Below are 27,737 nucleotides of genomic sequence, written 5' to 3' on the forward strand. Positions count from 1 at the left end.
AAAGTTAAATCTCCCCCAAATTTTCACCACTTAATATGTAGCTAAGCCAATATTCCAAATCAAAGGTTGCTTGAGTCAGAGAGCTATTGCTCCCAAGAATTCAAGGATAAGATTACATACCTAGCAAAGTGCAGGCCTGCCTGGTATGTGCCATCTCCTTGGCATCATCTACTCCTTCAATCACAGGACTGCCACCTTGATTCGTGTAATGAAAGTTATTTGCATCTCCTGCAATTAAGGAAAAATTGTAAAAGATTTGCAGTCTATGAAAAGGCCTTGACTTCTACCCTTATGTCCACTCTGCTTTAGAGGCAGTGAAAGCACAATTAATTTTATAGAGTCTGGAGTCTGACTGTCTGTATTTTTAGTTACATTTTAATACAAGACTCAAATTAAATAATGGAGCAAAATGTTTGTAGAGTTTAAGTGAATAGTCCTTTCCTAAAGGTTTTATTTCAATCTACATGCTAGGATAATTTCTTCAAACACTTTCCTCCTTTCTTCATCAGAGACTTCATATGGTTCTACCACATAAACTCCTTTATATTTTCTTTCCTTTTAAACAAGGCAAATTTCAAACATACACAAAAGTAGAGAAACTAGTATAATGAGCCTTTGTGTACTCATCACACTCATCTTAAACAAGCATCAACTCAAGACTAATCTTGTTCCATTTATACAGCCACTTACCCCTTATCCATCCCATGGTTATCTTGAGGCCAATTGTAGACCTCTTATTTCATCCATAAATATTTCAGTACAAGATAATCTTCCTTTTAAGAAGTAAAGTTATGAACTTGGAAATAAACAGAAGATAATACCAGCACAATAAATCTAATGTCATATTCATACCTAATCGCAGCACTTTAAATTCAGATAAGTCTGCTGAGGCACAAAGTTGATAGAAGATATGATAGTTTCTCTCCTCTTCTGCCTTTGAAATAAGAAGAGTTTTCAATTACAGAATTTTAATCTAAAACTCAGAAAAGTTTTATGTTTAATATCTATGATTATTGAAATGTGATTTATTAACTATGTGCATCTGTGTGTGTGTATCTGTTAGTCACATTCAACATAATATTTGTGATAGTAATGTTTTTTAAACTAGTAAACAGCTTGCTATATGGCACTGTCATAAGAGATCAGTGACTTTTGGGGAAAGTAAAATCTCTGTTGGCCCAATACTCATATTTTCTCACAGTACCTCTTAGATTCATGGTCTTCCTAACACTCTGGGGGAAAAAAGTCCCATCTTTCCCGTATCTTAGACTGGACCATCTACTGTAGTTGTTTGTAAGAAATCCACAAATGCACTACATCATCCATATCAATTTAGATTATATATTTAAAAATCAATAAAAATATATTTCAAATAGAAGGTAAATTGTGTACAATTCTAAGACCATTTCTTAGTATTTTCTGACTGCCTTCTTCCACATATATACTTTCAAAATACAATGTAATAATACTGCTCATACAAAACTTAATTCTTATATTCTATCATCATATTCCTGAATTCTGCAGTGTATTCAGTTGACAGAAAGTGAAAGTAAAAGTCACTCAGTTGTGTCCGCTCTTTGCAAACCCATGGATTATACAGTACATTGAATTCTCCAGGCCAGAATACTGGAGTGGGTGCCTTTCTCTTCTCCAAGGGATCTTCCCAACCCAGGGATTGAACCCAGGTCTCCAGCACTGCAGGCAGATTCTCTACCAGCTGAACTCAGTTGACAGAAGAATACAGCAAGTAAGGCCAAGGTCAGGTTTCATGCATAATGGGGGTTGGTGTCTGGTAAAGAAAACTTATTACATGGACAGAAGACCCTAAACAAAAAAACAATATACCAATGACTATAAGCACGAATAGGCAATAAGAGGGCTTCCCTCATAGTTCAGTTGGTAAAGAATCTGCCCACAATGCAGGAGACCTCGGTTCAATTCCTGGGTCAGGAAGATCCGCTGGAAAGGGATAGGCTACCCACTCCAGTATTCTTGGGCTTCCCTGTGGCTCAGGTGGTAAAGAATCTTCCCATAATGTGGGAGACCTAGGTTTGATCCCTGGGTTGGGAAGATCCCCTGGAGAAGGGAAAGGCTACCCATTCCAGTATTCTGGCCTGGAGAATTCCACGAACTTGTATAGTCCATGGGGTCGCAAAGAGTTGGACACGACTGAGCCACGTTCACTTTTCAGGCAATATTTTAGGGGGTTCAGTACACAGACAACTAGAAAAGCTGGGGAATCTACAGAAATGCTTTGATAATCTTTGTACATGAAGGAATATCAAATATGTACTCTCTGTCTGACTCACTTTGATATAACCAAACATCCTCAATATTATATAGGCTTGACGGTTGGGGAAGAGCTAGAATTGCTTCACAGTTTCTAGACAAGAAGGGTTAGGCCCCACTACTAGCCTTTGGTCACCATACCAATTTTCCCTTTCATCGTCTACCTATCAATCAAATCTGTACTATTTAGACTCAGTCTTCTCTTAGATCATATATTTCCCCCATTGTTTCTTCTGCCTACTAAATATTTTTTTAACCTATTCAAGCATACATGTGTATACAATAACACTGTTCTGCATGTATCTAGATATGAGAACAATGGAGGAGGGTAACTATTGCTTTACTATACAAATCAGGTATTACATTTCAGTTCAGTTCAGTCGCTCAGTCGTGTCTGACTCTTTGCGACCCCATGAACTGCAGCACGCCACGCCTCCCTGTCTGTCACCAATTCCCAGAGTTCACTCAAACGCACGTCCATCGAGTCAGTGATGTCATCCAGCCATCTCATCCTCTGTCGTCCGCTTCTCCTCCTGCCCCTAATCCCTCCCAGAATCAGGGTCTTTTCCAATGAGTCAACTCTTCGCATGAGGTGGCCAAAGCATTGGTGTTTCAGCTTTAGCATCAGTCCTTCCAAAGAACACCCAGGACTGATCTCCTTTAAAAGGGACTGGTTGGATCTCCTTGCAGTCCAAGGGACTCTCAAGAGTCTTCTCCAACACCACAGTTCACAGTATTACATTTAGGTAGCCATAAATCAGGCACATCCCTAAAGTCAAAGCCTGAATAGTTCTAGGCTGCCCAAACTCATGACTTTCAGTATGTTTTTCCTACACGTTCTAAACCTTAATAGACTTGTGTGATGGAAACTATAGACTCAGCTTTATGGCAGGGCCAGGGCTATTGGAATCTCCACGAGGCAGGCGTCCAGTGAAGGAGCTAGAGGAACCCCATGTCACAGTTTGCAGTGGGTCACCAGGAGTCCTATACTAGGAGTTTTCCAGTGCTAAGTCCACATTTCCTGAGCATAAACATGTCTGTCAGTGTTGTAATATATAGTGTTTCCCATTTACAAATAAAAAAGGAGTAAGAGCAGGAGTTCCCTGGGGGTGGGGAGGATTCCAGATTTTCATTGCCAAGGCCTGGGTTCAATCCCAGGTTGGGGAACTGAGATCCTGGAAGCCACCCCAACTCCTGCTTTCAAAAGGACTAACAGCATATGTGTGAATGAAAGTCTTACACCAATACGTAGACTTGAGTGTGTTCTCTGACAGTGGTTCACAACTGAGTTATGAGGATCTATTAACTCCCAACATTCTACCTAAACAATACCATATTCTGAAAGAAAAGAAGGAAGGAAAAAGGTCAAGAACATTTTTTTGGAACTGAGTTCAAGCTATAACTCATTGAAGCATAGACCAATGTCTTCCCTATCAACTGGGAAATGTGACAGACCAGACTAAACTATCAGCACCTCTTCTTAACTAATCTTTTCGTACAAGCATCTGGAGGAAACAGCAAAAATCATTAAACCTAAATCACTGTCCAGTCCCAAGACTATTAGTCTAAGGGATATTCTCTGACAGGCATTGTTTCACATGTTTCAGTCCAGATGTAGTTTGTAGTAATACTGACATAACATGCTCAAGAGAATCTGGGAATAAAGTGAGCTCTGGAATGATACAGCAATCTGTATGTATACTGGCCTGGCTTACCTGGAACACCACTCTGGATTTCTCTAAAAGGTAAGTTCTCATATTGGCACCGATGATTCGATATCTCTTATCAAAACCAATCTCAATGTACTTCCCAAAACGGCTACTATTATCATTCCTGGTTGTTTTAGCATTTCCAATTGACTGAAAAACAAGGGGAAAAAAATACGGTTTTAGAAGTGTAATTCATGCCCTGACATGAACAGATGTGTTCAGGGAGAGACAGAACAGAGGTGAACACAACCCTTTAAAAGTGATTCTTTTAAAAACAGAACCAATTTTGCCTCTGCAAATCGCATGCTTTGTCACTGCACAATCACACAGGTATATACTAATAGTCGGTATCAGCCTTGTTATTTTCACACAAGTGATTTTCAGAAACAGCAGACAGGAGGCCAGCGGTTGGGAGGTCTTCACCATGGAAGAGGGCATGGAACACACTCATTCATGTCAGCAAAGGAAAAGAACAGATGGGACCAGGGGCTGCCTAGGCACAAGCCATCCTAGTTAAATAACTAAGTTTTTGATTTCTTGAAATGTAGTCTGTTTCATGTAAATAAACTGGCTAAGACAAACTAATATTTTCCTGGAAATATTGCCCTGGTGTTCAGGGTCTCTTTGTTTCAGCTGGATTGCTTATTAGTGGAGTGTTAGTAATTACCCCCTCAATTCAAAGCAATTTTCAGAAACCAGAGACAGTAAAATTTGGCTTTGAATTTGATAGTGGTATCTAACTTGTGAGACATCTGCTACAGAATGTAGAGAATGTAAATTTGTGCTAAATTTTTACTATAATCTTAAACACTTAAATGGCATATGCACTGCCTTCTGATTTAGGTGACATGCTTCTATAATTTTTACCTTCAAGGCAAAGCAAAAAGCATGCTACAGTTAGAAAAGCAAGGGTTCACACAGTGCATATATTAAACACTTAATTAGATAATTTCATATAATTAATATCTTTCCCTATGCAAAGCCTGTGACTACTAGGATTAGTACACTGAAACCGCAGCAGAAACATATGAGAATGTTCTGCAGCATTAAGAAAGCAATATAAGAAAAAAAAAAAAAGGCAATACAAACACAAGTGATAAAAACAGTAGTAGCACAGCCACAAAAGTTAACACATTAGAATCTCTGATCAATCAAAGAAAACATGTTTAGTCTCTGGAATATGACAGGTATTATCCTATTCTGTTCTGACAATGAGAACACTGCTAAATTTAAGATTAACATTAAAGATGGAAAGAATGGCTGGAAACTACTTTTTCAGCAAAACTTGACACTACAAAATGCACAACAAAAATTTGTGTATCTCCATATACAATATATAGAGGAATCTCCATATATTCCTATTATTTTATTTTGTTTAGAAAATGAAACTAATGGATCAATGCAAAGTTTTCTTTCAACACAACACACTCTGTCAAAGAGCAGATGAGGTCACATGTGGTAGCAGTGGCAGAGCAGTGAGAGTCAATGAGTGCTTCCGGGGCACTGTCCTCAGCACCTTCCCCAGCAACTACGCGAGCTGGGAGAGGGTGGTCCACAGCTTCTCCTCCCTCCCAACTCCTATCCCAACCTCCACATGTCACCTCCCTTGGATCTCCTCAGAGTGTGGAGTGGACCTGCCAAAATCACTACACTCTGTGAGAAGAAGCAGTGAATTGCCAGGGTTGAAACAGATCCTTTTGTCTTTAAGTATAAGGTATATCAACATATAGCAAAGAATGGTAGAGGAGTAAATGAAATACAAGTCTGAAGATTTGGGTATCACAGCAGGCCCTACCACCAACTTGCATCATTTAATCCTCTGAAGAGCATTAGTGTCCTCATGTGTTAACTGACTAGAACAGACAAGCAGTAGTTGTTCAGTGGCTCAGTTGTGTAAGACTCTTTGCAACCCCATGGATTGCAACACGGAAGACTTCCCTGCCCTTCACCATCCCCCAGAGCCTGCTCAAACTCATGTCCATTGAGTTGATGATGCCATCCAACCATCTCGTCCTCTGTCATCCCCTTCTGCTCCTGTCTTCAATCTTTCCCCGGCATCAGGGTCTTTTCTAATGAGTCGGCTCTTTGCATCAGGTGGCCAAAGTATTGGATATTCAGCTTCAGCATCAGTCCTTCTAATGAATATTCAGGATTGACTTCCTTTAGGATTGACTGGTTTGGTCTCCTTGCAGTCCAAGGGATTCTCAAGAATCTTCTCCAAGACCACGGTTCAAAATCATCAATTCTTCGATGCTCAGCCTTCTTTATGGTCTAACTCTTACATCTCTATATGGCTACTGGAAAAACCATAGCTTTGACTAGAAAGACATTTGTCAGCAAAGTAATATCTCTGCTGTCTAGGTTTGTCATAGCTTTTCTTCCAAGGAGCAAGTGTCTTTTAATTTCATGGCTGCAGACACCATCTGCAGTGATTTCAAAGCCCAAGGAGCTGCTTTGCCTTTCACTTCTCTTTTCTCAGCTATTTGTAAGGCCTCCTCAGGCAACCATTTTGCCTTTTTGTATTTCTTTTTCTTGGGGATGGTTTTGATCACCACCTCCTGTACATTGTTATGAACTTCCATCCATAGTTCTTCAGGTACTCTGTCTATCAGATCTAATCCCTAGAATCTATTTGTCACTTCTACTGTATAACCATAAGGGATTTGATTTAGGTCATACCTGAATGGCCTAGTGGTTTTCCATACTTTCTTCAATTTAAGTCTGAATTTAGCAATAAGGGGTTCATGACCTGAGCCACAGTTAACTCCAGGTCTTGTTTTTGCTGACTGTATAGAGCTTCTGCATCTTCAGCTGCAAAGAATATAATCAGTCTGATTTCAATATTGAACATCTGGTGATGTCTATGGATAGACTCATATCTTGTGTTGTCGGAAGTGGGTGTTTGCTAAGACCAGTGCATTCTCTTGACAAAACACTGTTAGCCTTTGCCCTGCTTCATTCCTTACTCCAAGGCCAAACTTGCCTGTTACTCCAAGTAACTGGAGTACAGGTAACAGAGTACTCTCTTGACTTCCTACTTTTCCATTCCAGTCCCCTATGATGAGAAGGACATCTTTTTTGGGTGTTAGTTCTAGAAGGTCTTGCAGGTCTTCATAGAACCATTCAGCTTCAGCTTCTAGAATAGATGAGCAGTAGCATCCCTTTCAAAAATAAAACTATATGATTCTAAGCCTTTAACCCGATATGGACACAAGGTTCTGGATATAAATAGTGCCTTTTGTCCTTTCCCCTAAGTGTTTCATCAGCCTTACAAGTACTGTATTTATAACAGCCTCCCTAATGCTCTTTTCATTTCAATCAGCAAGAAACTGTTAAAGGAAAGAAGTTTTGTGGTCTTGATTTCACTACTGATTTCAATGACATGTTGAGTGCATTATTCTTCTTTACTAAATGGAGATGGAAATCTTCAACTACAATTTATTAAAGAGGAAAAAGAACTATTAAGACCCAGTGTGCCCCCATCACTTTCCTGGTCCCTATCTTAGGATAAAAATTTCTAGGGAATAAGAAGGGCGAAAAAGCAAATGTCATAAAATTGAGCAAAAAAGAATCATTTATTTCTCTGTACATCATTTGCATTTTGCAAAAGGAGTCTATGCTGAGGATGAGTTGCTGCTGGCTTTCCAAAGGATAATGTGCAAATCCCATAAGTCACTGGGCTACAATGTGCAAGGTGTGGGATGACTGTAATCACTGGAGACATAGACATGCCTTTCTTGACATCACAGTAAAGGGCTCTGATACAGAGACATAATCCTGAGCCAGGCTTAAAAGCTACAAATTTTCTAGGCCACATATTCAATATTTTACCTATGTTTTCTTCCTGTAACTGTAAACCCTTTGTCACCATTTTTCAGCCCTATATTCCATTTTAACCTTTCAAATTGGGATGCCCTTATTTGTAATTGTTGAAAAGTAGTTATCTCTTTAACAAATTTTATTAATCCAAATTCCTGCAGAGAAACTAAACAATATTATAGAAAGAAGCAGCTAAGCATAACTGCTGTCATTAAAAATTTTAATAAATTAATTTTTTTAAATGTATAACTGCTGTCTTTATCTTTTTTTGTTCTTCCTAGCAAATGAGGTAAATTCCTTATAACTGTATTTAAAAAGTAGTATCTGAAGCCATTTCAAATTTTTAATATCACTCCTACATAATACAAATCTGTGTTGTAGGAAAAAATGTAGTTATTTTTTAGAATATAGAAGGTCATAAAATATTCCATTCAACTAGACATATTCCAGAAGCTTCATTCCAGACTTATATGTTATTATACAGTCTGAATCTAGAAGAGATGGGGTTTCCTAATACCATCATAATCAGGACTTTGGTATCTTCTAACATTAGGGATTAAGAATGGACTAAACTACTGTTGAACACCAAGAATTTGTTGTTATGATCAAAAACAGTAAAAAGAATGGCAGAAAGTAAATCCTTGCTGTTATCTAAACCAAAACAAGAAATGGGCTATATAGACTATATTATCACAATAGTAACATGAGTAGGATCTACCATTATATCTATATAGTTTAAATTCTTTCAAAATCTTAATATTTTCTTAAGATCTTTACTACTTTCTTTTGACATAAGCATCTGTTTTCTCCTGTCCATGCTATTTCAGAAAACATTTCCAGTTCTCTTTCCATAGCTCCCCCAGCCCAGGAGGCTCTTAACTTCCCCAACATCTCTTATTTTCTCAATCCCAAGAAGTCCTGCCGCTCTAGAAGGTAGCCCTGTGGGCAAGGGGTCACAGCATACTATAATGAAGTGTCACACACAGCACTGCACACCAGGCACAATTACCTCTGGACTGATTAGTGCAAAAACCACTTGTATCACTGGTGCACCAGGCCAGTTCTAAACGCCATCTGTGTTTGGGTGACAAATAAGACTTGACAAAGGGAAAGAAAGAGGAATAAAGAATGCTGACTAGGATTATTGTTAAAAAAAAAAAAGGTTTGTTTCTGCATGTCCAAAGTCATTTCTGTCCATTTACTGAGACTTATTTTCTCCATTTAATGTAACTTTCCTAAAATCACTTCAATACACAAATAATCCTCCAGTTACAAATCCTAAAATACTCAAATTTTCACATGAAAAGGTCTGTTTTCTTTGGTCTGAGCATGTCTACTTTGTATATATAGTCTACTTTTGAAAGGATATCTTTTCAATGGGTTTGAGTCAGTTCTAGTGAGTTGGATGAACCTAGAGCCTGTTATACAGAGTGAAGTAACTCAGAAAGAGAAAAACAAATATATTAACACATATATAGGGAATCTGAAAAAATGGTACTGATGAACTTATTGGCAGGAAGGAATGGAGATACAGATGGACTCCATTAGAGAATGCTCTTGGGGGAGGGAGAGAGACAAATGGAGAAAGTAGCATCAACATATATACACGATTGGGTGTAAGATGGATAGCTGGTGAGAAGTCGCTGTGTAGCACAGGAACTGTGTACACAGAGCTGTGTAGCTCTGTGATGACCTGGAAGGATGGGATGGGCGGGGAGGGGAGGGAGGCCAGGGAGGGAGAGGATGTATATATAGTTATGGCTGATTTGTGTTGCTGAATGGCAGAAACCAACACAACATTATAAAAAATTTTTTTAAAAAGTTAAATTAACAAAAGGGGGGAAAAAGGACATCTTTTAACAGATCTTCCTTTTTTCAAGAATTTATATTAGTAAATTTCGTTTTCTAATCTAAAACTGTATGATATGCTTGACAGAAACATGTATAAAAATGTTTCCAAGATCATGATTTAAGTTTATAGTTCTACCTGGAAAAATATAAAAACTTACAGCTAAACAGGTTAGACTACATACAGAAAACGAAGTGTGAGTAAAGGAAGACTAAAACTCATCATGCTTGAGCATAGTGAATCCTACATTTTAGAAGGAGCTTAAATAAGCTCAGGACTGGGGGGAAAGGAGTAGCTTATACTTCCAGTACAAGCAGCAATAGATACAACTCCATTAACTGAGGAAAAGAAGTGCCATTGCCAGCTACTTGGAGGCAACAATGTAGTGGTAGGTTAAAAACACAGGTTTATGGAATACAGTGGAATCCTTTATAGCTGGACTTTACTTAAAATGCCTACTTTACTGAATTTTTACTTTTCCTAGATCTCTTACTAATATCAGGAACAGTATTTTCCTACTCTTAGTGGTTGGGAGGTCCCAAACTTTCTGACATGTGATGTTTCAATCAAATTTTTCAGTGTGGTTCTTATGGAGAGGATACAGTAAGAAGGCCGTGGCTGCTGCTGTCTTACCTCCATGATGGGGTTGGAAGCCAACACCTTTTCCTCAACATTGGCTTCACTGGCAGAACCACTGACTGTTGCAAAGTATCTCATGGCATACTTAGCTGAAACTGTTTTTCCTGCCCCAGACTCTCCACTTACAATGATGGACTGATTTCGTTCATCTCTGTAAAACAAAGAAGAGTAACTGACATTACTGCCCACTTCTAAATGTGATTAACATCATTTTCTCTGTGTTCTCATCAATGAGCCAAGGTGAGTTCTTGCTGGTTCACACATGCAAAGTTGTGAGAAGGAACCCAAGAACGACATTTCCTAATAAAAATAACAACTTACCAAGTAACAATGAATAGAGAAGGAGAAGAAGATATCAAGCATTAATTTGAGAGCATTGCATCTAAGAATGAATCTGTAACAGTCTGAATTTTTTGTGTGTACATATCTCAAATATATCACTTTATTAATAAATAAAATTATTTTTGTATATTACAGCACTGTTGTCAACCACCTTCAGAAGAGACAGGAGTTACTGCAAGTGAATTTAGAAGAAAATACTACTTAATTAAAATGACAAATAGTCTACTGGCTAACAGTCCATAAAGTAGTATCTCTCACAAATTCCAGTTCTCATTAAAGTACCCTCATTACCAGAGAATAAACAGTTCATTTGCTGGCTGATTCATTCAAATATGTTAGAACTCAAAGACTATCTACTATTACATACTTCTTTAATTCACTCATACAGTGACTCAAAACTCTAGGTGATGAACTGGCTCATAAGACTAACATTTCTTTGAGGATAAGGACCTATATTACCATACTGTTAATATCCAGCACCTAGTCCAGAGTCTACACATCACAAATGCTTAGTAAATGTGCACTGACTGAAAGTGAGTCTAGGAATAAGTCTGCCTTGGCTATGACTTTGATTGGGACAGAAGCAGGAACTAAAACTTTCTGAGATGAAACTAGCAATCAGCTACAACCCATCAAATTAACTGAACAAGTTCATAAAGGTGGTATCCTTTGTGCCCTTAATTTATAGAGACAAGATGACTTCAGGGGTTTGTAGTGGAACTATCCTACATGCCACAAGATTGGGAAGTTATTTCACTACAGAAGATGACCTTTTCATCTTTTAAAAGATATTTACTTATCCAACAAGGACTTAGCAAACACCTACTACACACCAAACATAGTGCTAGATACAAGGGATACAAGTTTAAAAGCTATGATCTGTATCCTCCAGTGACTGATGGTCTGAGAGGAAAGACAAACTAATAATTAAAGACTATAATAAATGTAATGTATTGAGAAGAAGAGGTGATCAAGGAAGGCTCCCTAGAGATGATCCAGCAAAGTCTAGAAAGATGAGTAAGAGAAAGCAAGGGAAGAAGTTAGGAAAGAAACATTCCAGGGAAAGGAGATAACATAAGCGAAGGCTCAGATGCATGAGAAGTTAGGAAACATTAGATAATTCAATTTGGCTAGAACATCAAGTAATGACAGATAAGGCCACAGAGGTTAATAAGAAGTGGATCACAAAGATCTTACATGAGATGTTAAGGAATTTGAAGTTTACCTAAAGGTCACAGAGTGCTACTTCAGGGTTTTAAACAGAAAATAAACAATCTAATCAGTAAAATCACTCTGGCAGCAATGTGGATATGAGTGGCAAGGGATCCAGATGAAAAGATATGAAAGTCTGAACAAATATTGTGGTGGTCTTGACTGAGACAGGCAGGTGGGTTTAAGAGAAACCAAAGTGGTAGAATCAAAATTACTCACAATAAGTTTCCAAAGTACAAAGATTTTTCTATGATAAAGGCTGTTTTTTCGTTGAGAAATGGGACTTAACACATTATTTTAGAAAATTTGAAAAGTACAATGGGAATATCCAACTCAGGCCTGATTAAGTAGTTCACATCACACTACCAGGGCCAGTAAACAGCCTGTTCTGACACTTTGACTCCCATACTATGGGGAAAATTAGGACCTAGGTGACACACTAAGGAATATTTAATACTTAACAGTAAAAGCTTGCATATAATTCTCATTTCTAAAAAAAATCCTTAAATCTCACAGTCATCAACTCATTCCCTTTTATTTGAATTTCTAGACTCAGATATTCTCACTGCATCTGTACAAATGATTTCAAGATAAATCACTCTTAACCAGTTCTCGTTGTAGGACCAATACCACCTTTCTCTTTTTCAGTCATTTAGAACATTTTAATGTTCTCAGATACATTAATCAAAGGACACTATCAACAGTCTTTGGATTACCTTCTATAATATAATTAGACAAATTATCTTTTCTTAATTCCTGCATGATCAGTTCTGTCACTATCCCCTGTGTGACAGCTACCTTGACAAAATTCTCCCAGTATGCCTTCCAACAATAAACAAGGTGAAGAGGCTTCCACTAGTCTGATGAAAAGGAAATATTAGTGGGAACTGTTATCCTAAACTGTACTGCCTTTCAAATACTATTTCAAGTCTTTATGATAAAAAGTTGGGGCTTCCCAGGTGGCTCAGTGGTAAAGAATTCACCTGCCAATGCATGAGATACAGGTTTGATCCTTGAGTCGGGAAGATTCCCCTGGAGAAAGAAATGGCACCCCCACTGCAGTATTCTTGCCTGGAAAATCCCATGGACAAAGAAGCCTGGTGGGCTACAGTTCATGGGGTTACAAAGAGTTAGACATGACTGAGCAACTGAGCATGCAGGCATGCGTGATAAAATGTTATATCAAAAAATTTAAACTTCATTATGTAGTAGTCCTTTCCTATACCATGGGGAAAAAGAGAACTCTGAAAGGAGATAAGGTTAAGGATTGTTCAGGTGGATTACACATATTTGTACCAATACACACATACACACAGTGATTTCAAGCACACCAGATACATTTTCTTTTCCAGGAGATTTAGGATCCAGGATCCACTGACCAGCAGTTTTTAAGGGACTCCAATATTTATTATATTCCCTTGCTTCTGGGCAGAGGCTTCCCTTCTTCCCCAAGCTTAGTAGAGCACTCCAGTATATAAATAAGCACCACTCTTCAATTATAGAAATTTCTCTGAATCAGGCTCTGATCTTTGACCTGTCATTTACCAATTTCATGACTTTGAGCAACTGCATGCCCTCTCTGGGTCACAGTTTCCCTCATTTTAATGATTAAATAGCACCCAAAGTCCTTCTTAATTCTAAAGTATTAATACTATAAACTAAAAGTTTAACTCCAGAGTTGATTTTTAAGATGTTGGATATGCCACAGCCTGTACTCTAAGCCAGGTAAACTCTTGGGATCAAGTACAACTGAAAAAGGACAGGCCTACAGATGCTCAGATGGTCTTAAAGGGCTATATTTGACATGGCCAAACATTTCTTCTCTGTAGGACCCTTGAATCTAAGGTGGTCAAAATCAACACAGGGCTACAAAGGGAAAAAAATGTAAGCTCTTTCTACCTGCTTTTAAATGAAGAACAGGAAATAGAAATGTGTATAAAATATGTAGAGTCATCTTTAAAATGTTGTTCAGCTATATGTGGCCACAGGATGAAATGTCAAAAAGAGACAAAAGCAGAGATAGGTAGAAGTAAGAAAGACAACTAGAGACATAAAAGGAAGAAGGATAATACATAATAAAGATATGAAGAGGGAAAAACAGGAAAAGTATAATAGAGATAGGGAGAAAACAGCCAAAAACATAAAGGATAAAAAACTTTATGGTTTTAAGGTGAATATCAGAGTCTATCCTACTCTACTTATTTGAGCTCTAAGTTTTAGAATGTTGAAAGTGTGCAAATATGTAAATAATAATTTATTGTTCTTCCAAATTTTGATTAGCTGATCCTTAAGGTGCTCGCGTCCTTATAAGACCCTTCATTTACTACTGGGATGTAGATATCATTTCAAGGACCTGATAAAACCAAATTAAGGAATACATATTTACCATTCTTCATCAAGGACAAATCAATCTGGAGTATCCTAAGGCTGCAGGAACTGAGAATTTATGATTTCTAGCTTAGCCAGTCCTCTCAAATGTCTCTGCAATGATCCTAAATGGCCTGGGTACTGGGTGCCCTGAAGTAAAAGTGAACTCTTGTGATCTGTTTAGTCAATAGTACTTCCAGAGGCTATAATGTGAATCAAAAGCTACCACCCAAAAATACTGCTTCATTCATTCATTAAACAATGAAATGAGTAGTCACAATATGCCAAACACTTTATGAAGATAGAAGACTCTACAGTCATGGCCTATTGAGACAGATTGAAAACTATAGTCAAAATATAGTGGACCTGGTGGCTCAGTGGTAACGAATCTGCCTGCTAGTGCAGGAGATGCAATTTAGATCCCTGGATTGGGAAGATCCTCTGGAGAAGGAAATGGCAACCCACACCAGTATTCTTGCCTGGGAAATCCAATGGACAGAGCAGTCTGGCGGGTTACACATCCATGGGGTTGCAAAGAGTCAGACATGACTTAGCGACTAAACAATGACAACAACAATTACAAGAAAAGAGGTCTACCCAGGATCTTATGAAAACATGGAGACGGAGAGGGAGATATGAGGAGGAGATACCAGGAAATGCTTTCTAGAGAAGGTGATGCCTGAATTGACTCATATATAATAATAATGAGAAACAAGGTTGTACAGGAAAAGGCAATAGAATTAAACTATGGAGAAGCACCTGAAACCCCAGGAACTAAATTATTCCAGGATAGAATATCCACTCTGGGTTGATGAAAGAGAGAGATGTTATACTTTAGTCTATTTTCCTTCAATTTGTATCTGTTTGGTCTGTCCAGCCTTTCCTTAGATTATATCAAGATTCCATTTTGTATCAGGTATATTATTTTACAGATTTTCCTTCTGAACTTTACTGTTTAAAAACATAATCTCTCTAGTTTATTGTGCTCATGCTGAATACTATTCATATTTCCAAGACCATCATCTTGTTCTCTGCAAACTTAATGAGCATACCTTCCATTCATATCCAAGTCATTAATGAGGAAACTAAATATTGCCAGCCTGACTCACACAGAATACATTTACTATATCCACTCACCTCAGTATTAACTCTCAGGTGTTGCCATGGTCTAATTTTTAGCTTACAAGTGAACATATTCTCATGAAACAAAATCTAGAGGTTTATTTTTTTTTATAGGCACTCAATCTAATTGCTTCTCCCTTATTCAATCCCTTGATTAAAAAAAAAAGAAAAATATTAAGCTAGTATAATAAAATGCTTTCTTCCAAAGTTATGTATTTACTGTGATATGGCTTTTACTTGAGACTGTAGTCTCTATTTCTCTTGTTAGAAGGTGCAAGGTTTTTCTACATTTTTATTATTGCCAAGCATTAAGATAGGCTCTGCTCTGTTTCTCCAAGATTTCTGCCTTTGTTAATCCCAAGAAGAAAAGATTTAAACTCTAAAACTTACTAGATAATAAGTAAATAAGACAATACGTCCTATTAGTTTTTAAGCAGAAATATTTGCTATAAGACTGTGCTGTGCACTAATGAAAGCTGGGCTACAGAGGCAGAAAGATTACTCAGGAAATGAAAACAAGTGTTCCTTAGAGATACACCCATTTTCTGCTAAGAAGTCTGTCATATACTGTCAGTTCTCATGTCACTTTGACTTGCCTGTTTCATCAGTATGTTGTTATTGTGTAGTTGTCAAGTCATGTCCAGCTCTTTTGTGACCCCATGGACTGTAGCCCTCCAGGCTCCTCTGTCCATGGAATTTCCCAGGCAAGAATACTGGAGTGTGTCGCCATTTCCTTCTCCAGGGGATCTTCCCAACCCAGGGATTGAACTCATGTATCCTGCACTGGCAGGCAGATTACCAGTGAGCCAGCAGGGAAGCCCTTCATCAGTATAGAGCCTGTGAAATTAATGTAAAGATGCCACAAAAGAAATAGCCTGTTTTTTCCAGTAATGGATATATAGAAATAGGGTCATGTAATTGGAAGTAAGAAAATTAAACAACAAAGAAGATAGGCTTTGGAGACTCAGAGCCGGATTCAAACCTCAGTTCTCACATACTATTAGCACAATGGTCTGAAAGTTACTTTCCTCAGTTTCCTCATTTGTAAAGCAGGAGTGATGATGTTTGCTCCCAGGGGTACAATGAAATTAGAGGTAACATGCCTGATCCCATGCTTGGCACACAGTATATTTCTAAACATTGTAGCTCCTAATTACTAATACAAGTTAGTCCCTATATATATAATATATAAAATTCCTTATCACATAGCATGTGCTACTTCATATCTGTATAAGTAGAAATAATTGGTACCACATGGCTGGTGAATCACAGGCAGTAACAGGAGAGATTTTATGATCTATAACTGCCAGCATCCACTTGGCCAATGAAACTCAGAGTGAAGCTTCAGAGACTGCCTAAACACATGCAAAAAGGGCCCACCCTAAGGAAAGGCCTAGCAATAGAGTCGTGAGACTCCGTGATGATGAAGACTGTGATGATAGTAAGAGCTTAGATTTAAATAGTATTTTTCAAAATGCTTTTTATGTTTATCATCTCAGGTAATTTTCATCTCTGATGTAAGCACGATAAATATTATCTTTTCTTGGTTGGGGGAAACGATAATGCAGAGAGGTCAGATGGCTTATCCAAGGTTAAAGCAGAGGTAAGTTGTTACACTCCACATCTCTTAGTTTCCAGATGAAAAGTCTATACTATGCTCCTTCTGCATCTCTCCAAGCTCCTCACCATGGTTTGCCCTTCACTGGAAAGAGTAAAAGACTTCTGCATTAGTCCCCATGAACCACATGGAAACAAATGCATACCAAAGAATGTCTGCAATGTAAAGCTACATCATCTAGTGCAAGTGTTCTATTTCAGGATATAAGCTGAGGTCCAGGGAGACCGGAAGATTTAAGCTTATATAGTTATTTGTTTATGTAGCTTCGACTAGTATGGATATCGTTTCCCTTACACTAAGGTTATGCATGTAACTCTCAAATTTATTTTAAGAAAACCCACAAATGAAACAATCAATAAAATTTATTTGCTCTACCATTCACAGTGGAGGAAAACAATACCAAATCAAGCAATCAATATTACTTGGTTTTAAAGAGAAAAAAGAGATTAAAAAAAAAAAAAAAAAAGCCCTGATGTTTTAAGGAAAATAATACTGTGCTTTAATTATCAGCGAGCAATCAGTTTCAGGATGAGAAAAGACTGATAAGAATGTGAAACAAAAATATGAGAAGACAGACATAGCAGCCCACTGAGTTCTTCTCTTCTGTAAGCTGACAGGACAGTTAAAATTAAGAGGCTAGTCTATGAAAATCTCCTATGAGGACACTATTCTCCGTAAGCGTCATGCTGAGAAAGAAGGAATGAGCCAAGGATCCTAGTTACGCTGCTGTCACTGGACATGTATCTACGGGGCAGGAATCACTTGTGTCAACTGTGCTTTGAGGACAGATGTCGAAAATGCCATTTCAGTCTTAAATATCTAAAATGGAACTCCACCCCCTTCTTCTTCCAACACTTCCACCCCTACATGCACAACCTGCTCGGCCTGAATTTCCTCCATCTCAGTAAACAGCAACTCCAACCTTTTAGGTGCTCAGACCAAACACTTTGCCACCATCCCTGACTTCTCTTTTTCTCTCATACCCCCATATAAACAAGCCTTCTTATGTTCACCTTAAAAACTTATCCAGAGCCCATCCACTTCTCACCATCTCTGATTGTATTATCCTCTATTAGGTTATCATTAGCTCTTGCTTGGATCAATACAAAATCCACCTAACTAGTTACCTAGAATTGACCCTTATTGCATTACATTCAGTCCTTTGGTTGTTTTTTTACCTTTGAGATGATTTCAAACTTATAGAAAATGGCAAAAAGAATAAACTGAATTCCTGTACCTGCTTTACTCAGACTCACCAATTGTTTAGATTTTGCTCATTTGTTTCATAAATGTCTCTGTTTCTCTTATTTTGATATTTTCTGAAACATCTGTGAGTAAGTTATAGACATGATGACTCCTACATATTTTAGAGTATACTTCCTAAGAACAATGACATTGCTCTTACATATCTACTGTGATCAAAATCAGGAAATGTAAAATTGACAAAAAACCATTATTTAATCTACAGTCTATATTCCTATTTTACAGTATTGCCCCATACAAAGTTACCCTGTCTCCCTCATCATCAAGGATTCAATTCCAAATATTCACTGCATTTAACTGGCATGTTTCCACTCTCTCCTTTAATCAGGAACAGTTCCTCAGCCTTTCTTTGACTATCTTGATCTTGATAATTTTAAAGAGTATATAGAGCTATTTTTCAGTATACACCTCATTTACAGTTTTTCTCATGATTAGATTCAGGATATACATTTTTGGTAGGAATCTATCATGAATTTTTAACACAGCTGCCAGATCATGTCATTTCCCTGCTCAAAACCCACACTCAGAGAAAAAGTCAAATATGCTACAAAAGTCCTCAAGGCTTTGTATGGTCCTTGCAATTGCTAATCTCTCTGCTTGGAATATTCTTTCTCCAGATATCTGAATGGCTTGCTTCCTCCTTTCCTTCATGTTATTGCTCAAAAGTTAGCTTTATTTTTTACAGAGTTGGATAAGTTAATACCAAAATCTACATATAAAAACAAATGCCTAAGGATAACCAGGAAAATAATGAAAAAGACACTGTGTGGGGGGAAGGGTGGTTAATGGTATCAGACACACAAACATAAAACATACTATAAAATCACTACAATCAAAGTGTGGTACTGGGACATGAATAAAGGAAAAGGAAAGAATATAGCCAAGAAATTAAACCAAGAACATAAGAAAATTATGAACCAAGAACATAAAAAAAACATAAGAAAACCAACAATAAGAAAAAAGGGCATGATAAATTTTAGGTGGCATCTTAAATAACTGGCAAAGATGGGCTTCTATAAGTGACACTGAGATAACTGTGCAGCCATTTGGAAAAAATACAAATTTAGATCCATATGTCTCATACAAAAGTATAAACTCCAATGGGATCAGCGATCTAAAGGTAAGCTATAAAAACAATACAAACACTAGAAGAGGATTAAATCTTTTTTGCTTTGGTGTAGAGAAAGGTTTTCTAACAGTGACTTAAAATTCAAAGAAATAAAAAAGATTAATAAATTTGCTTGGAAAAGGACATTACAAGCAAAATAAAATTGAGGGGAAGTATTTGCAATATAACACAGATAAAGGGCTAATATATCATATATATATATATTTAACTCTTAAAATTGAGGATCAAAAAACCAAAAAACAACAGAAAAATGTAAAAAGTTGAATCAACAATTCAGCCCATAAACAAAGAAACAAACAAAAAATGAAACTGCTCTTAAACATATGAAAAGACATTCAAACTTACTCATATTTAAAGAAATGCAGATGAAAACAACATTAAGATACCATTAAACTGGCAAGAACATGACACAGTGGTAAAGAATCCCCTGCCAATGCAGCAGACGCAAGAGATGCAGGTTTGATCCCTGAGTGGGGAAGATCCCCTGGAGTAGTAAATGGCAACCCACTCCAGTATTCTTGACTGGACAGTTCCAGGATAGAGGAACCTGGTGGGCTATGGTCCATGGGGTCGCAAAGAGTCAGATGCAACTAAGCACACACACACACACACACAGATTACATATTTTGTTGATAAAGCTATGGGGAAATAGACACTCTTGAACAATTTAGGCAAAAATGCAAACCAAAACAACTCTTTTAGAGGGAATCTGGCAATATATTTATACCTACCTTTTGACCTACCAATGCCACTTTTAAAACTACAAAAATGTGCTCCACCTCTAACTTGTCTTCTTAAAGGCTGGTCAAGGTTACTGCATTAGCACTGAACACCGTGTAACCCAATGCAAGCAATGAGGCTTTAGGGGTAAGAACCTGTACAATGTGAAGTCAAACCCCACTTCTGCTATGTACTAGCTGATAGGCACCAAACCCAGCAATGCCTCCATCTGCTTACACAGCGATTTTGATTTTCAAACCATTGTGTCACAAGTCACCAAGACCATGGTGTTCAGTTCAAACAGCACTGTGCTAGACATGGGAGCCATAGGTTCCAAGAGCAACTGGGTCCTGGCTTGGAGCAAAAGCACCAATGTTGGACATGAAGACACATTCGACCAGAACTTCTACCCGAGCTGAGGAATTCCTGTGATAGCAAGTTGTTAGAGAAAAGCTCTGAAACAGGTATGAACCTAAACTACCAAAGCCTGTCAGTGATTAGATTCTGCACCCTCCTCCCAGAAGCAGTTGGGTGGTTTAAGCTGCTCATGGCCCTCTGGCAGTTGTCCAGTTGAGGTAGCCAAGAATGTGAAAGTCCCTTGCTCTATCTCTTTGATCCCATCACCTCTCCCGTCCCTCTTCAAGCAGAGAGGTGCACTCTCTGCCCCTTGTGGATGAGAAATCTCCCTCCAGCTCTGGCCCCACTGGCAATAAATATCACCAACTGGAATGTTCCAAATATTTATGATCAAGATATTGAGAGCTGCCCAATGCCACTGCCCCACTCTGTTCTTTCAGTGCTGCTTGCCACTGCCTGGTATTCCCGGCAGAGATGAGGACAGCTGTAGCCTCCTCCAGCTGTGGAAAAACTGCCTACCTCTCCTTCCATCCCTGAGATGCCTCTAAGGTCCTACCGATGATAGACTGCCAGTGGGTTCTCTTGGGCTTTAGCTCCTGGAGAATGTTGTACAGAGTTTACATTTTTTTTAAAAATAGTTTTCATAAAGACATATATATCACCCTTATCCCCAAGATGTGGGCAAAATTATCTCATTTATCTAGGCCTTGCTCCATGGTGTATCTGAGTCAGACTGTATATTTTGTTTCCAAGACTTAAAAGCAACTTGGAAGAGAAACAAATAAAGAAATACAAATATAAAAATGTATATAATAAATAATAAATATACAAACTTATTTATTGTAGCACTGTTTGCAATTGCAAAATATCTAAGTGATCATATATGGGACAGTGGTTCAACAAATTAATAAGTTAAGTGGGGAAAAAATGAACCAACCTAGGTAACTTTGGAAATTGGTACTTCATATTATGTAAGACTAAAGACAAAATGACCTGGACACAATATTGCACTTGAGTGGTAAATTTGGTTTTCACAGGGCTATGGGTTAGCATTTCTGAAAGTAAGAATATTCTAGGATTGAGCAAACAAGTAAATATACTATGGATAAGGAGAGTCAGGTTTCTCAAGATCAAAGAAGTTAAAAGAAGAAAAAAGAAATCAAGAATGAAAACTATGGTTTTGGGACTTCCCTGGTGGTCCAGTGGTTAAGAATCACCTGCTAATGCAGGTGACGTGAGTTCAATCCCTGATCCAGGAAGATTCCACATGCCATAGGACAACTGAGTCAATGCGCCACAACTAGAGCCCACGAGCCTCAACGACTGAAGCCTGTGTACCTAGAGCCCATGCTTCACAATAAGAGAAGCCACCACAAAGAGAAGCCCACTCACTGCAATCAGACAAACCCACATACAGCAACGAAGACCCAATTTAACCAAAAAATAAATAAAAAATAAATACAATTAAAAACAAAACATAAGATCACCATATGGTACCCCAACACTAGTCAAAGCGAGAATAAACATCAATAAAAATTTAAAAAATAAAGACAAAATATAAATTAAATAAAAACTGTGGCGTTGAACTGAAATTGGAGGAATCAGTAATTTTAATGGTTTTATGGTTTTAAATATATATACATTATATAGATGTGTATAGATGTGAAAGATGTGAAAGATGTGTAAGTGTAAAGATGTGAAAAGTCTGTGCTACTTAGAGAAAGGTAAATTAAAACAACACTAGGACACCATTTCTCACCTGTCAGTTTGGTGGAAATTTTAAATGATGACAACACCTTCTGTTGGTGAAGGTGTGGGGGGCAACGTATTTCTTAGCTGTGTGCACTGAGAAGGTTTATAGGCAAGGATTCCCACGTAATGAATGCATCTAGCACCCAGATCTTAGTTCCTAAGTGCCATTTCTTCAGTACAAGGAACCAGGGGTCCTTGAAGAAATGGCTGAATTCATTGGGGGTTGGGGCAAGAAAATTAGAAAATGAGTCAGATGGTGCTAGAAAGTTAGGAAATGCTCAAAAGATGATGGAGAATGTGAAAGGACACTGGAAAGAGCTCTCAATGGCCAAATCTGAGACAGTTTGAACAAAATAAATAATGATAGTAATGTAGAGTAGGTAAAGAATCTGTCTACAATGCAGGAGACCTGGATTCGATCCCTGGGTTGGGAAGATCCCCTGGAGAAAGAAATGGCAGCCCACTCCAGTATTCTTGCCTGGAGAATCCCCATGGACAGAGGAGACTGGCAGGCTGCAGTCCATGGGGTTGCAAAGAGTTGGACATGACTGAGCAGCTAAGTACACACACGCGAATGCAGAATAATCCATAGTATGAAATGCATGTCCGTGAGTTCATACTGATACAAATACAAAATAAATAATAAGTAAGTTGGGGAGGAAAGAAATAGCTTTTCCTTAGATTAGACTTCTATCCATAGCTGTAGAAGGAATGATGGAAACAACAAACAACCACCTGGCAAACACCACAGTAATAACTACTGCAGGTAAGAACTGCTGATGGATGTTAAAATTAGTGAGTGAAAGCATATTATGAGAAACAGGATATTTGCATAGTCTCAAAGTATTTTCCCATAAGGTACTTACTAATTTCAAAGTTTAAAATAATCACCTTAGGGACTTCCCTGGTGGTCCAGTGGTTAAGACTCCACGCTCCCAATGCATGGGCTTGTGGCACATTTTATGGGTGTAGATTAATTCATATAAGTGGCAAACATAATATCATCATTGACTGATGCATATTTTAAAACTATCTAAAAACAAAACTGAACAAAGGGAAAACAAACTTGCCATTAAGAAGTCATGCTGGCGTCACAGAGGAAATATTAAGGAGGTAATATTAAGAAACCAAAGCAAATTAAAGGGTAAAAAGCCAGAAATATTCATATAATCCAAAAACTGTGGATTACCAGTAACATGGATGGTGAGAGCCAAGCTTTCATATTTAAAAATAGTATTTTCAAAAAAGTCATATAATTCTCTATGAACTGTAAAAAATTTCCCAGGGATTTATTTTTAAGTAGGGAATACCATGCAATCCCCTCTCTGCCCAGTAGCTCTCAGGTTCAACTTGTAAGGTGCTAGCATTGTTTTGCAGAGCTCAATACCAAGTAAATAAAATACTGTCAGGCTTTTCTACTGGGCTGGCCAAAAAGTTCATTCAAGTTTGTTTTTCCATAAGATGTAGTGGAAAAACCCAAATGAACTCTGGCCAATCCAATATTTCAGGGGGAAAAAATTGCATCAATAAATGGAATTTTCTCACTTTTAAACTTAAAAGTAAACTTTTGGTTACTATTCTATAGCAGAATCTGAAATAATATGACATGTAGAACAAAACCATGCTTTGTCATTTTATATTTAATATGTCAATATTTCATAGTGTCAGACCAATTGATTTTGAAATCATTTTACTAATACATTTATTTTTTAATGTTCTTTTTCATTATGGTTTGTCACAGAATACTGAATATAGTTTCTTATGCTATACATAGGACCTTATCATTTATTCATTCTGTATATAATGTTTGCATCTGCTAATCTTAAACTCCCAGTCCATCCCTCTTCTATTCTGCCTCACCCCTGGAAACAAATCTATTCTCTATGTTCATGACTTTGTTTCTGATTTGTAAAAGTTCATTTCTATCATTAGCTTTCTCATCTATAAAATGACAATACCAACCTTGGATGAGTCCTATAAGGATAAAACTACTTAGTAAATGGGAGGCAATTAAACAGTGCCTTGCACAGAAAGAGTACTTAATAGCCTTTACCTGTTATTAGAAGTATCAATACCATTTTACTAACAAAAGGGTATAATGACTTCTATGGATTCTGTCATTGAAATAATTCTAAAATTCTGTCACACACTGGTCCAATTATGTACAAACACTCTCTCTTGTTGGAAAGGAGAAAGTAAAAAACTCTGCAGTATTAGTTTTCTCTCCATAAACTGCTTGAGGGTTTCCAATATCATATTTATAACATGCCACATCCTTACCTGTAGACTGGAGAAACAGGTTAAAAATAGACTATCCTTCAATGCATGCATAATTTTGCATTAAATTATATTACCAAGAGCATAATCTAGTCTTGAAAGTAGATTTTTCTTTCATTCTCCACTCTAAAAATATTATTAGGGTTCCACAGTTATCATCAAAGACATTTTCCTGATGCTGTTCAAGATCACTGATACCCTAAAATTCGCTAACTTAAAACTCACAGTTTCCTGTTTTAATTACCCCAGATACAGACAGATTTCTATCAGCATTTAGGCCTTTTAGTTCTGGTCTGCCACTCACTAGATGAATAACATTGGGCAAGTCGCTTAATACCTCCAAACCTTGATCCATTCGTCTATAAAATGTGACATCTGTCCTTAAATAGTCACAGGATTATAGTGAGATACCAAAGGTAATTTTTAAAAACTATATGTCCTTTTACAAATGTTAGGTGATTTTGATAATAATTCAGGCCACCTGAAACAATCGAGGCTGTTTATTTAATAATTTACAAGTTGTTATTCACTGTATTTTAAAATATCTGTGACTCAGTAAAGAAGAAATGATCACATCCAATAAAAGTAATGAAATAGTAATAGAGCTTCCACCAACCTGGCCATTTGCTTGTAAGCTTCTTCAGCTACTGCAAAGATATGTGGATCCATATCACCCATGTTCTGACCACTATATGCATTAATAATATCTTCTCCATAAATAGGCAGCTGTTCATAAGGATTTATAGCTACTAGGACTATACCTGGGAAGAAAGGCAAAAAACCAAAAGAAGTCAATAATATCCTAATGGGCGTATCAAACGTGGTAAAGTGAGAATCACAGTTAAAATTCAATTAATATCAAACTAACAAATTGCTAAGAGTCAAAATATACCATAGCACTTGCCTGTGAACCATTAAGTCCTAACTAAAAAACCATTTACAAACAAGACTAGGTTATTTAAAGTAGTAAAAATTGTGGCAATATTGGAAGAATTTTAAATTTTTTATAATATTTAAACCAAAAATTCTACTTCTAGAAATGTATCCAAATGAAATAAACATATATTCATGTAAAGGAATTAAAAAAAAAAAAAAGATGTTTATTATAATGTTATTCGTAACAGTGAAAAGTAGAAACAAAATACAAAACAGAGGGACAGTGGTTTATGTTTAGCACAAGAAACTATATTCTACATCCTGTGATAAACCACAATGGAAAAGAACATGAAAAAGAATATACATATGTATAACTGAGTCACATTGCTATATGGCAGAAACTAAATATGACATTGTGAATCAATTTTATTTCAATAAATATTTTTTAAAAAGGGAGAGTGGTTTAATATGTATTATTATATCCATGTGATCCAGATCATGTTTGTGACAAATATTAAGTGCCCTGGGAAAAGACGACACACTATATATAGACTGATTCCAATTTTATATTTATTTATACTCTTTTACATTTACACACAGGATATAAGACAACTTAATATTGGTTATTTTTCAGTGGTGAATTACATGTAATTATTTTTCATTTTTTATACTTCTTTTTGGTATTTCCTTAAATTTTATATCAGATATATGTTAACTTTAGTCATTCATTCAACAAATATTTGACTACAATTAAGTTTTGAGTCTTTTCTAAGTGTTATATTTATAGCAGTAAAAAAAAAAAGACTAATTTAAATAGAGTATAACCTTTAAAAACTGTAATCACTATACTGTACACCTGTAAGTTATATAACATTGTAAAGTGAAAGTCAAAGTCACTTAGTCATGTCCAACTCTTTGTGACCCCAGGGACTGGGGCCCACCAGGCTCCTCTGTCCATGGAATTTTCCAGGCAAGAATACTGGAGTGTGTAGCCGTTCTCTTCTCCAGGGGATCTTCCCTACCCAGGGATCGAACCCAGGTCTCCCGCACTGCAGGTGGATTCTTTACCGTCTGAGCCACCACATCAACTATATTTCAATAAAAATTTTTTTTTTTAAAAAGGAAAAATCTTTGTCCTCCTGGACTTTGTAATCTAGAGGGAAATTCAGGCAATAAATAAGAAAAAAAATATATATATATATTACAGGATAGATAGTAAGGTAAATGGGGGATTAAACAGAGAAGGAATATTGATGTCTAGGAGAAGAAAATATAGGGTGGACAGGAAAGGCTTCAATGAGAAGGTAGCAGTAGCATATGTGCAAGAAAGATAAACTGAAGAAAAAATGAATATTGACCAAAAGACTTAATAGGTAGGAAAGAAAAAGAGCAAATATCAAGAATATAAATTCTTTTAAGAAGAAAAGATAGCTGTCCCTGCCCCAAACTGGAGCCCAATGAAGAAATGTTGAGCACTAAGTTGGGTACATGCAGCAGAGACTTGGAAGGAAATGGATAGAAATCCCAGACCTGAGACTCAGCAGATAATACTTGGTGAAAGAAGGATTAAAAAATCAGTACAGAAAAAAGAGCTAGAGAAAATGAAGAATAAGAAGGAAGCAGAGAAAGAAGAAAAAGAAGGAAAAGGGGAACATATACATGTATGCTTAACTGCTAGGAGAGGGGAAGAAAAAAAATCTTGGACTGGGTCACTGGCAGCTACTACTGGAATGAACAGGGGCCCAGGCAAGCAGATCAAGCAAGAAGTGTTACTACAACTCAAGTCAGTCCTGCACTGCTAAGCATATTGAGAAAAAGAAAACATTTTGAACCCGCCCCAAAGATAAGTCTTTGGATGCCTACTCTTCAAGTATTGGTTTTTGTAAGAGATGAAAATAACTTGCAAATCAGTACTGAATATGGCATACGACTTCTATGCAGAGAAAAAGCAAAAGATGGACCCAGTTCTTTGTATTCTGAGTAATATTATTTAAGTTCATAAAAGAGTTTATTCAGCATAAAATGCAACTAGCTAATGAACACTGGTAAATCTTTTGAGAATCTGTATACGGGTCAGGAAGCAAAAGTTAGAACTGGACATGGAACAACAGACTGGTTCCAAAAAGGAAAAGGAGTACATCAAGCTGTATATTGTCACCCTGCTTATTTAACTTATATGTAGAGTACATCATGAGAAACGCTTGGCTGGAGGAAGCACAGGCTGGAATCAAGATTGCCGAGAGAAATATCAATAACCTCAGATATGCAGATGACACCACCCTGATGGCAGAAAGTGAAGAAGAACTAAAGAGCCTCTTGATGAAAGTGAAAGAGGAGAGTGAAAAAGTTGGCTTAAAGCTCAATATTCAGAAAACAAAGATCATGGCATCCGGTCCC

General features: G+C 37.2%; 1 protein-coding gene across 1 annotated transcript in view; it reads right to left on the reverse strand.

Moving 5' to 3' along the window:
- The window catches only part of MYO5A (myosin VA (heavy chain 12, myoxin)), a 142,935-nt gene that overhangs the window by 100,510 nt on the left and 14,688 nt on the right, over nt 1-27,737 (reverse strand). The window contains exons 4-8 of the mRNA XM_010836839.1: nt 25,081-25,225; nt 10,300-10,456; nt 4,005-4,148; nt 853-934; nt 121-228 (exon numbers count right to left, since the gene is read on the reverse strand). Of these exons, the coding sequence (XP_010835141.1) occupies nt 121-228; nt 853-934; nt 4,005-4,148; nt 10,300-10,456; nt 25,081-25,225 (636 nt within the window). The remainder of the gene's footprint in view (nt 1-120; nt 229-852; nt 935-4,004; nt 4,149-10,299; nt 10,457-25,080; nt 25,226-27,737) is intronic.

The sequence above is a fragment of the Bison bison genome, unplaced genomic scaffold (genome assembly GCF_000754665.1).
Source record: "Bison bison bison isolate TAMUID 2011002044 unplaced genomic scaffold, Bison_UMD1.0 scf7180017864066, whole genome shotgun sequence".
Taxonomy (NCBI): domain Eukaryota; kingdom Metazoa; phylum Chordata; class Mammalia; order Artiodactyla; family Bovidae; genus Bison; species Bison bison.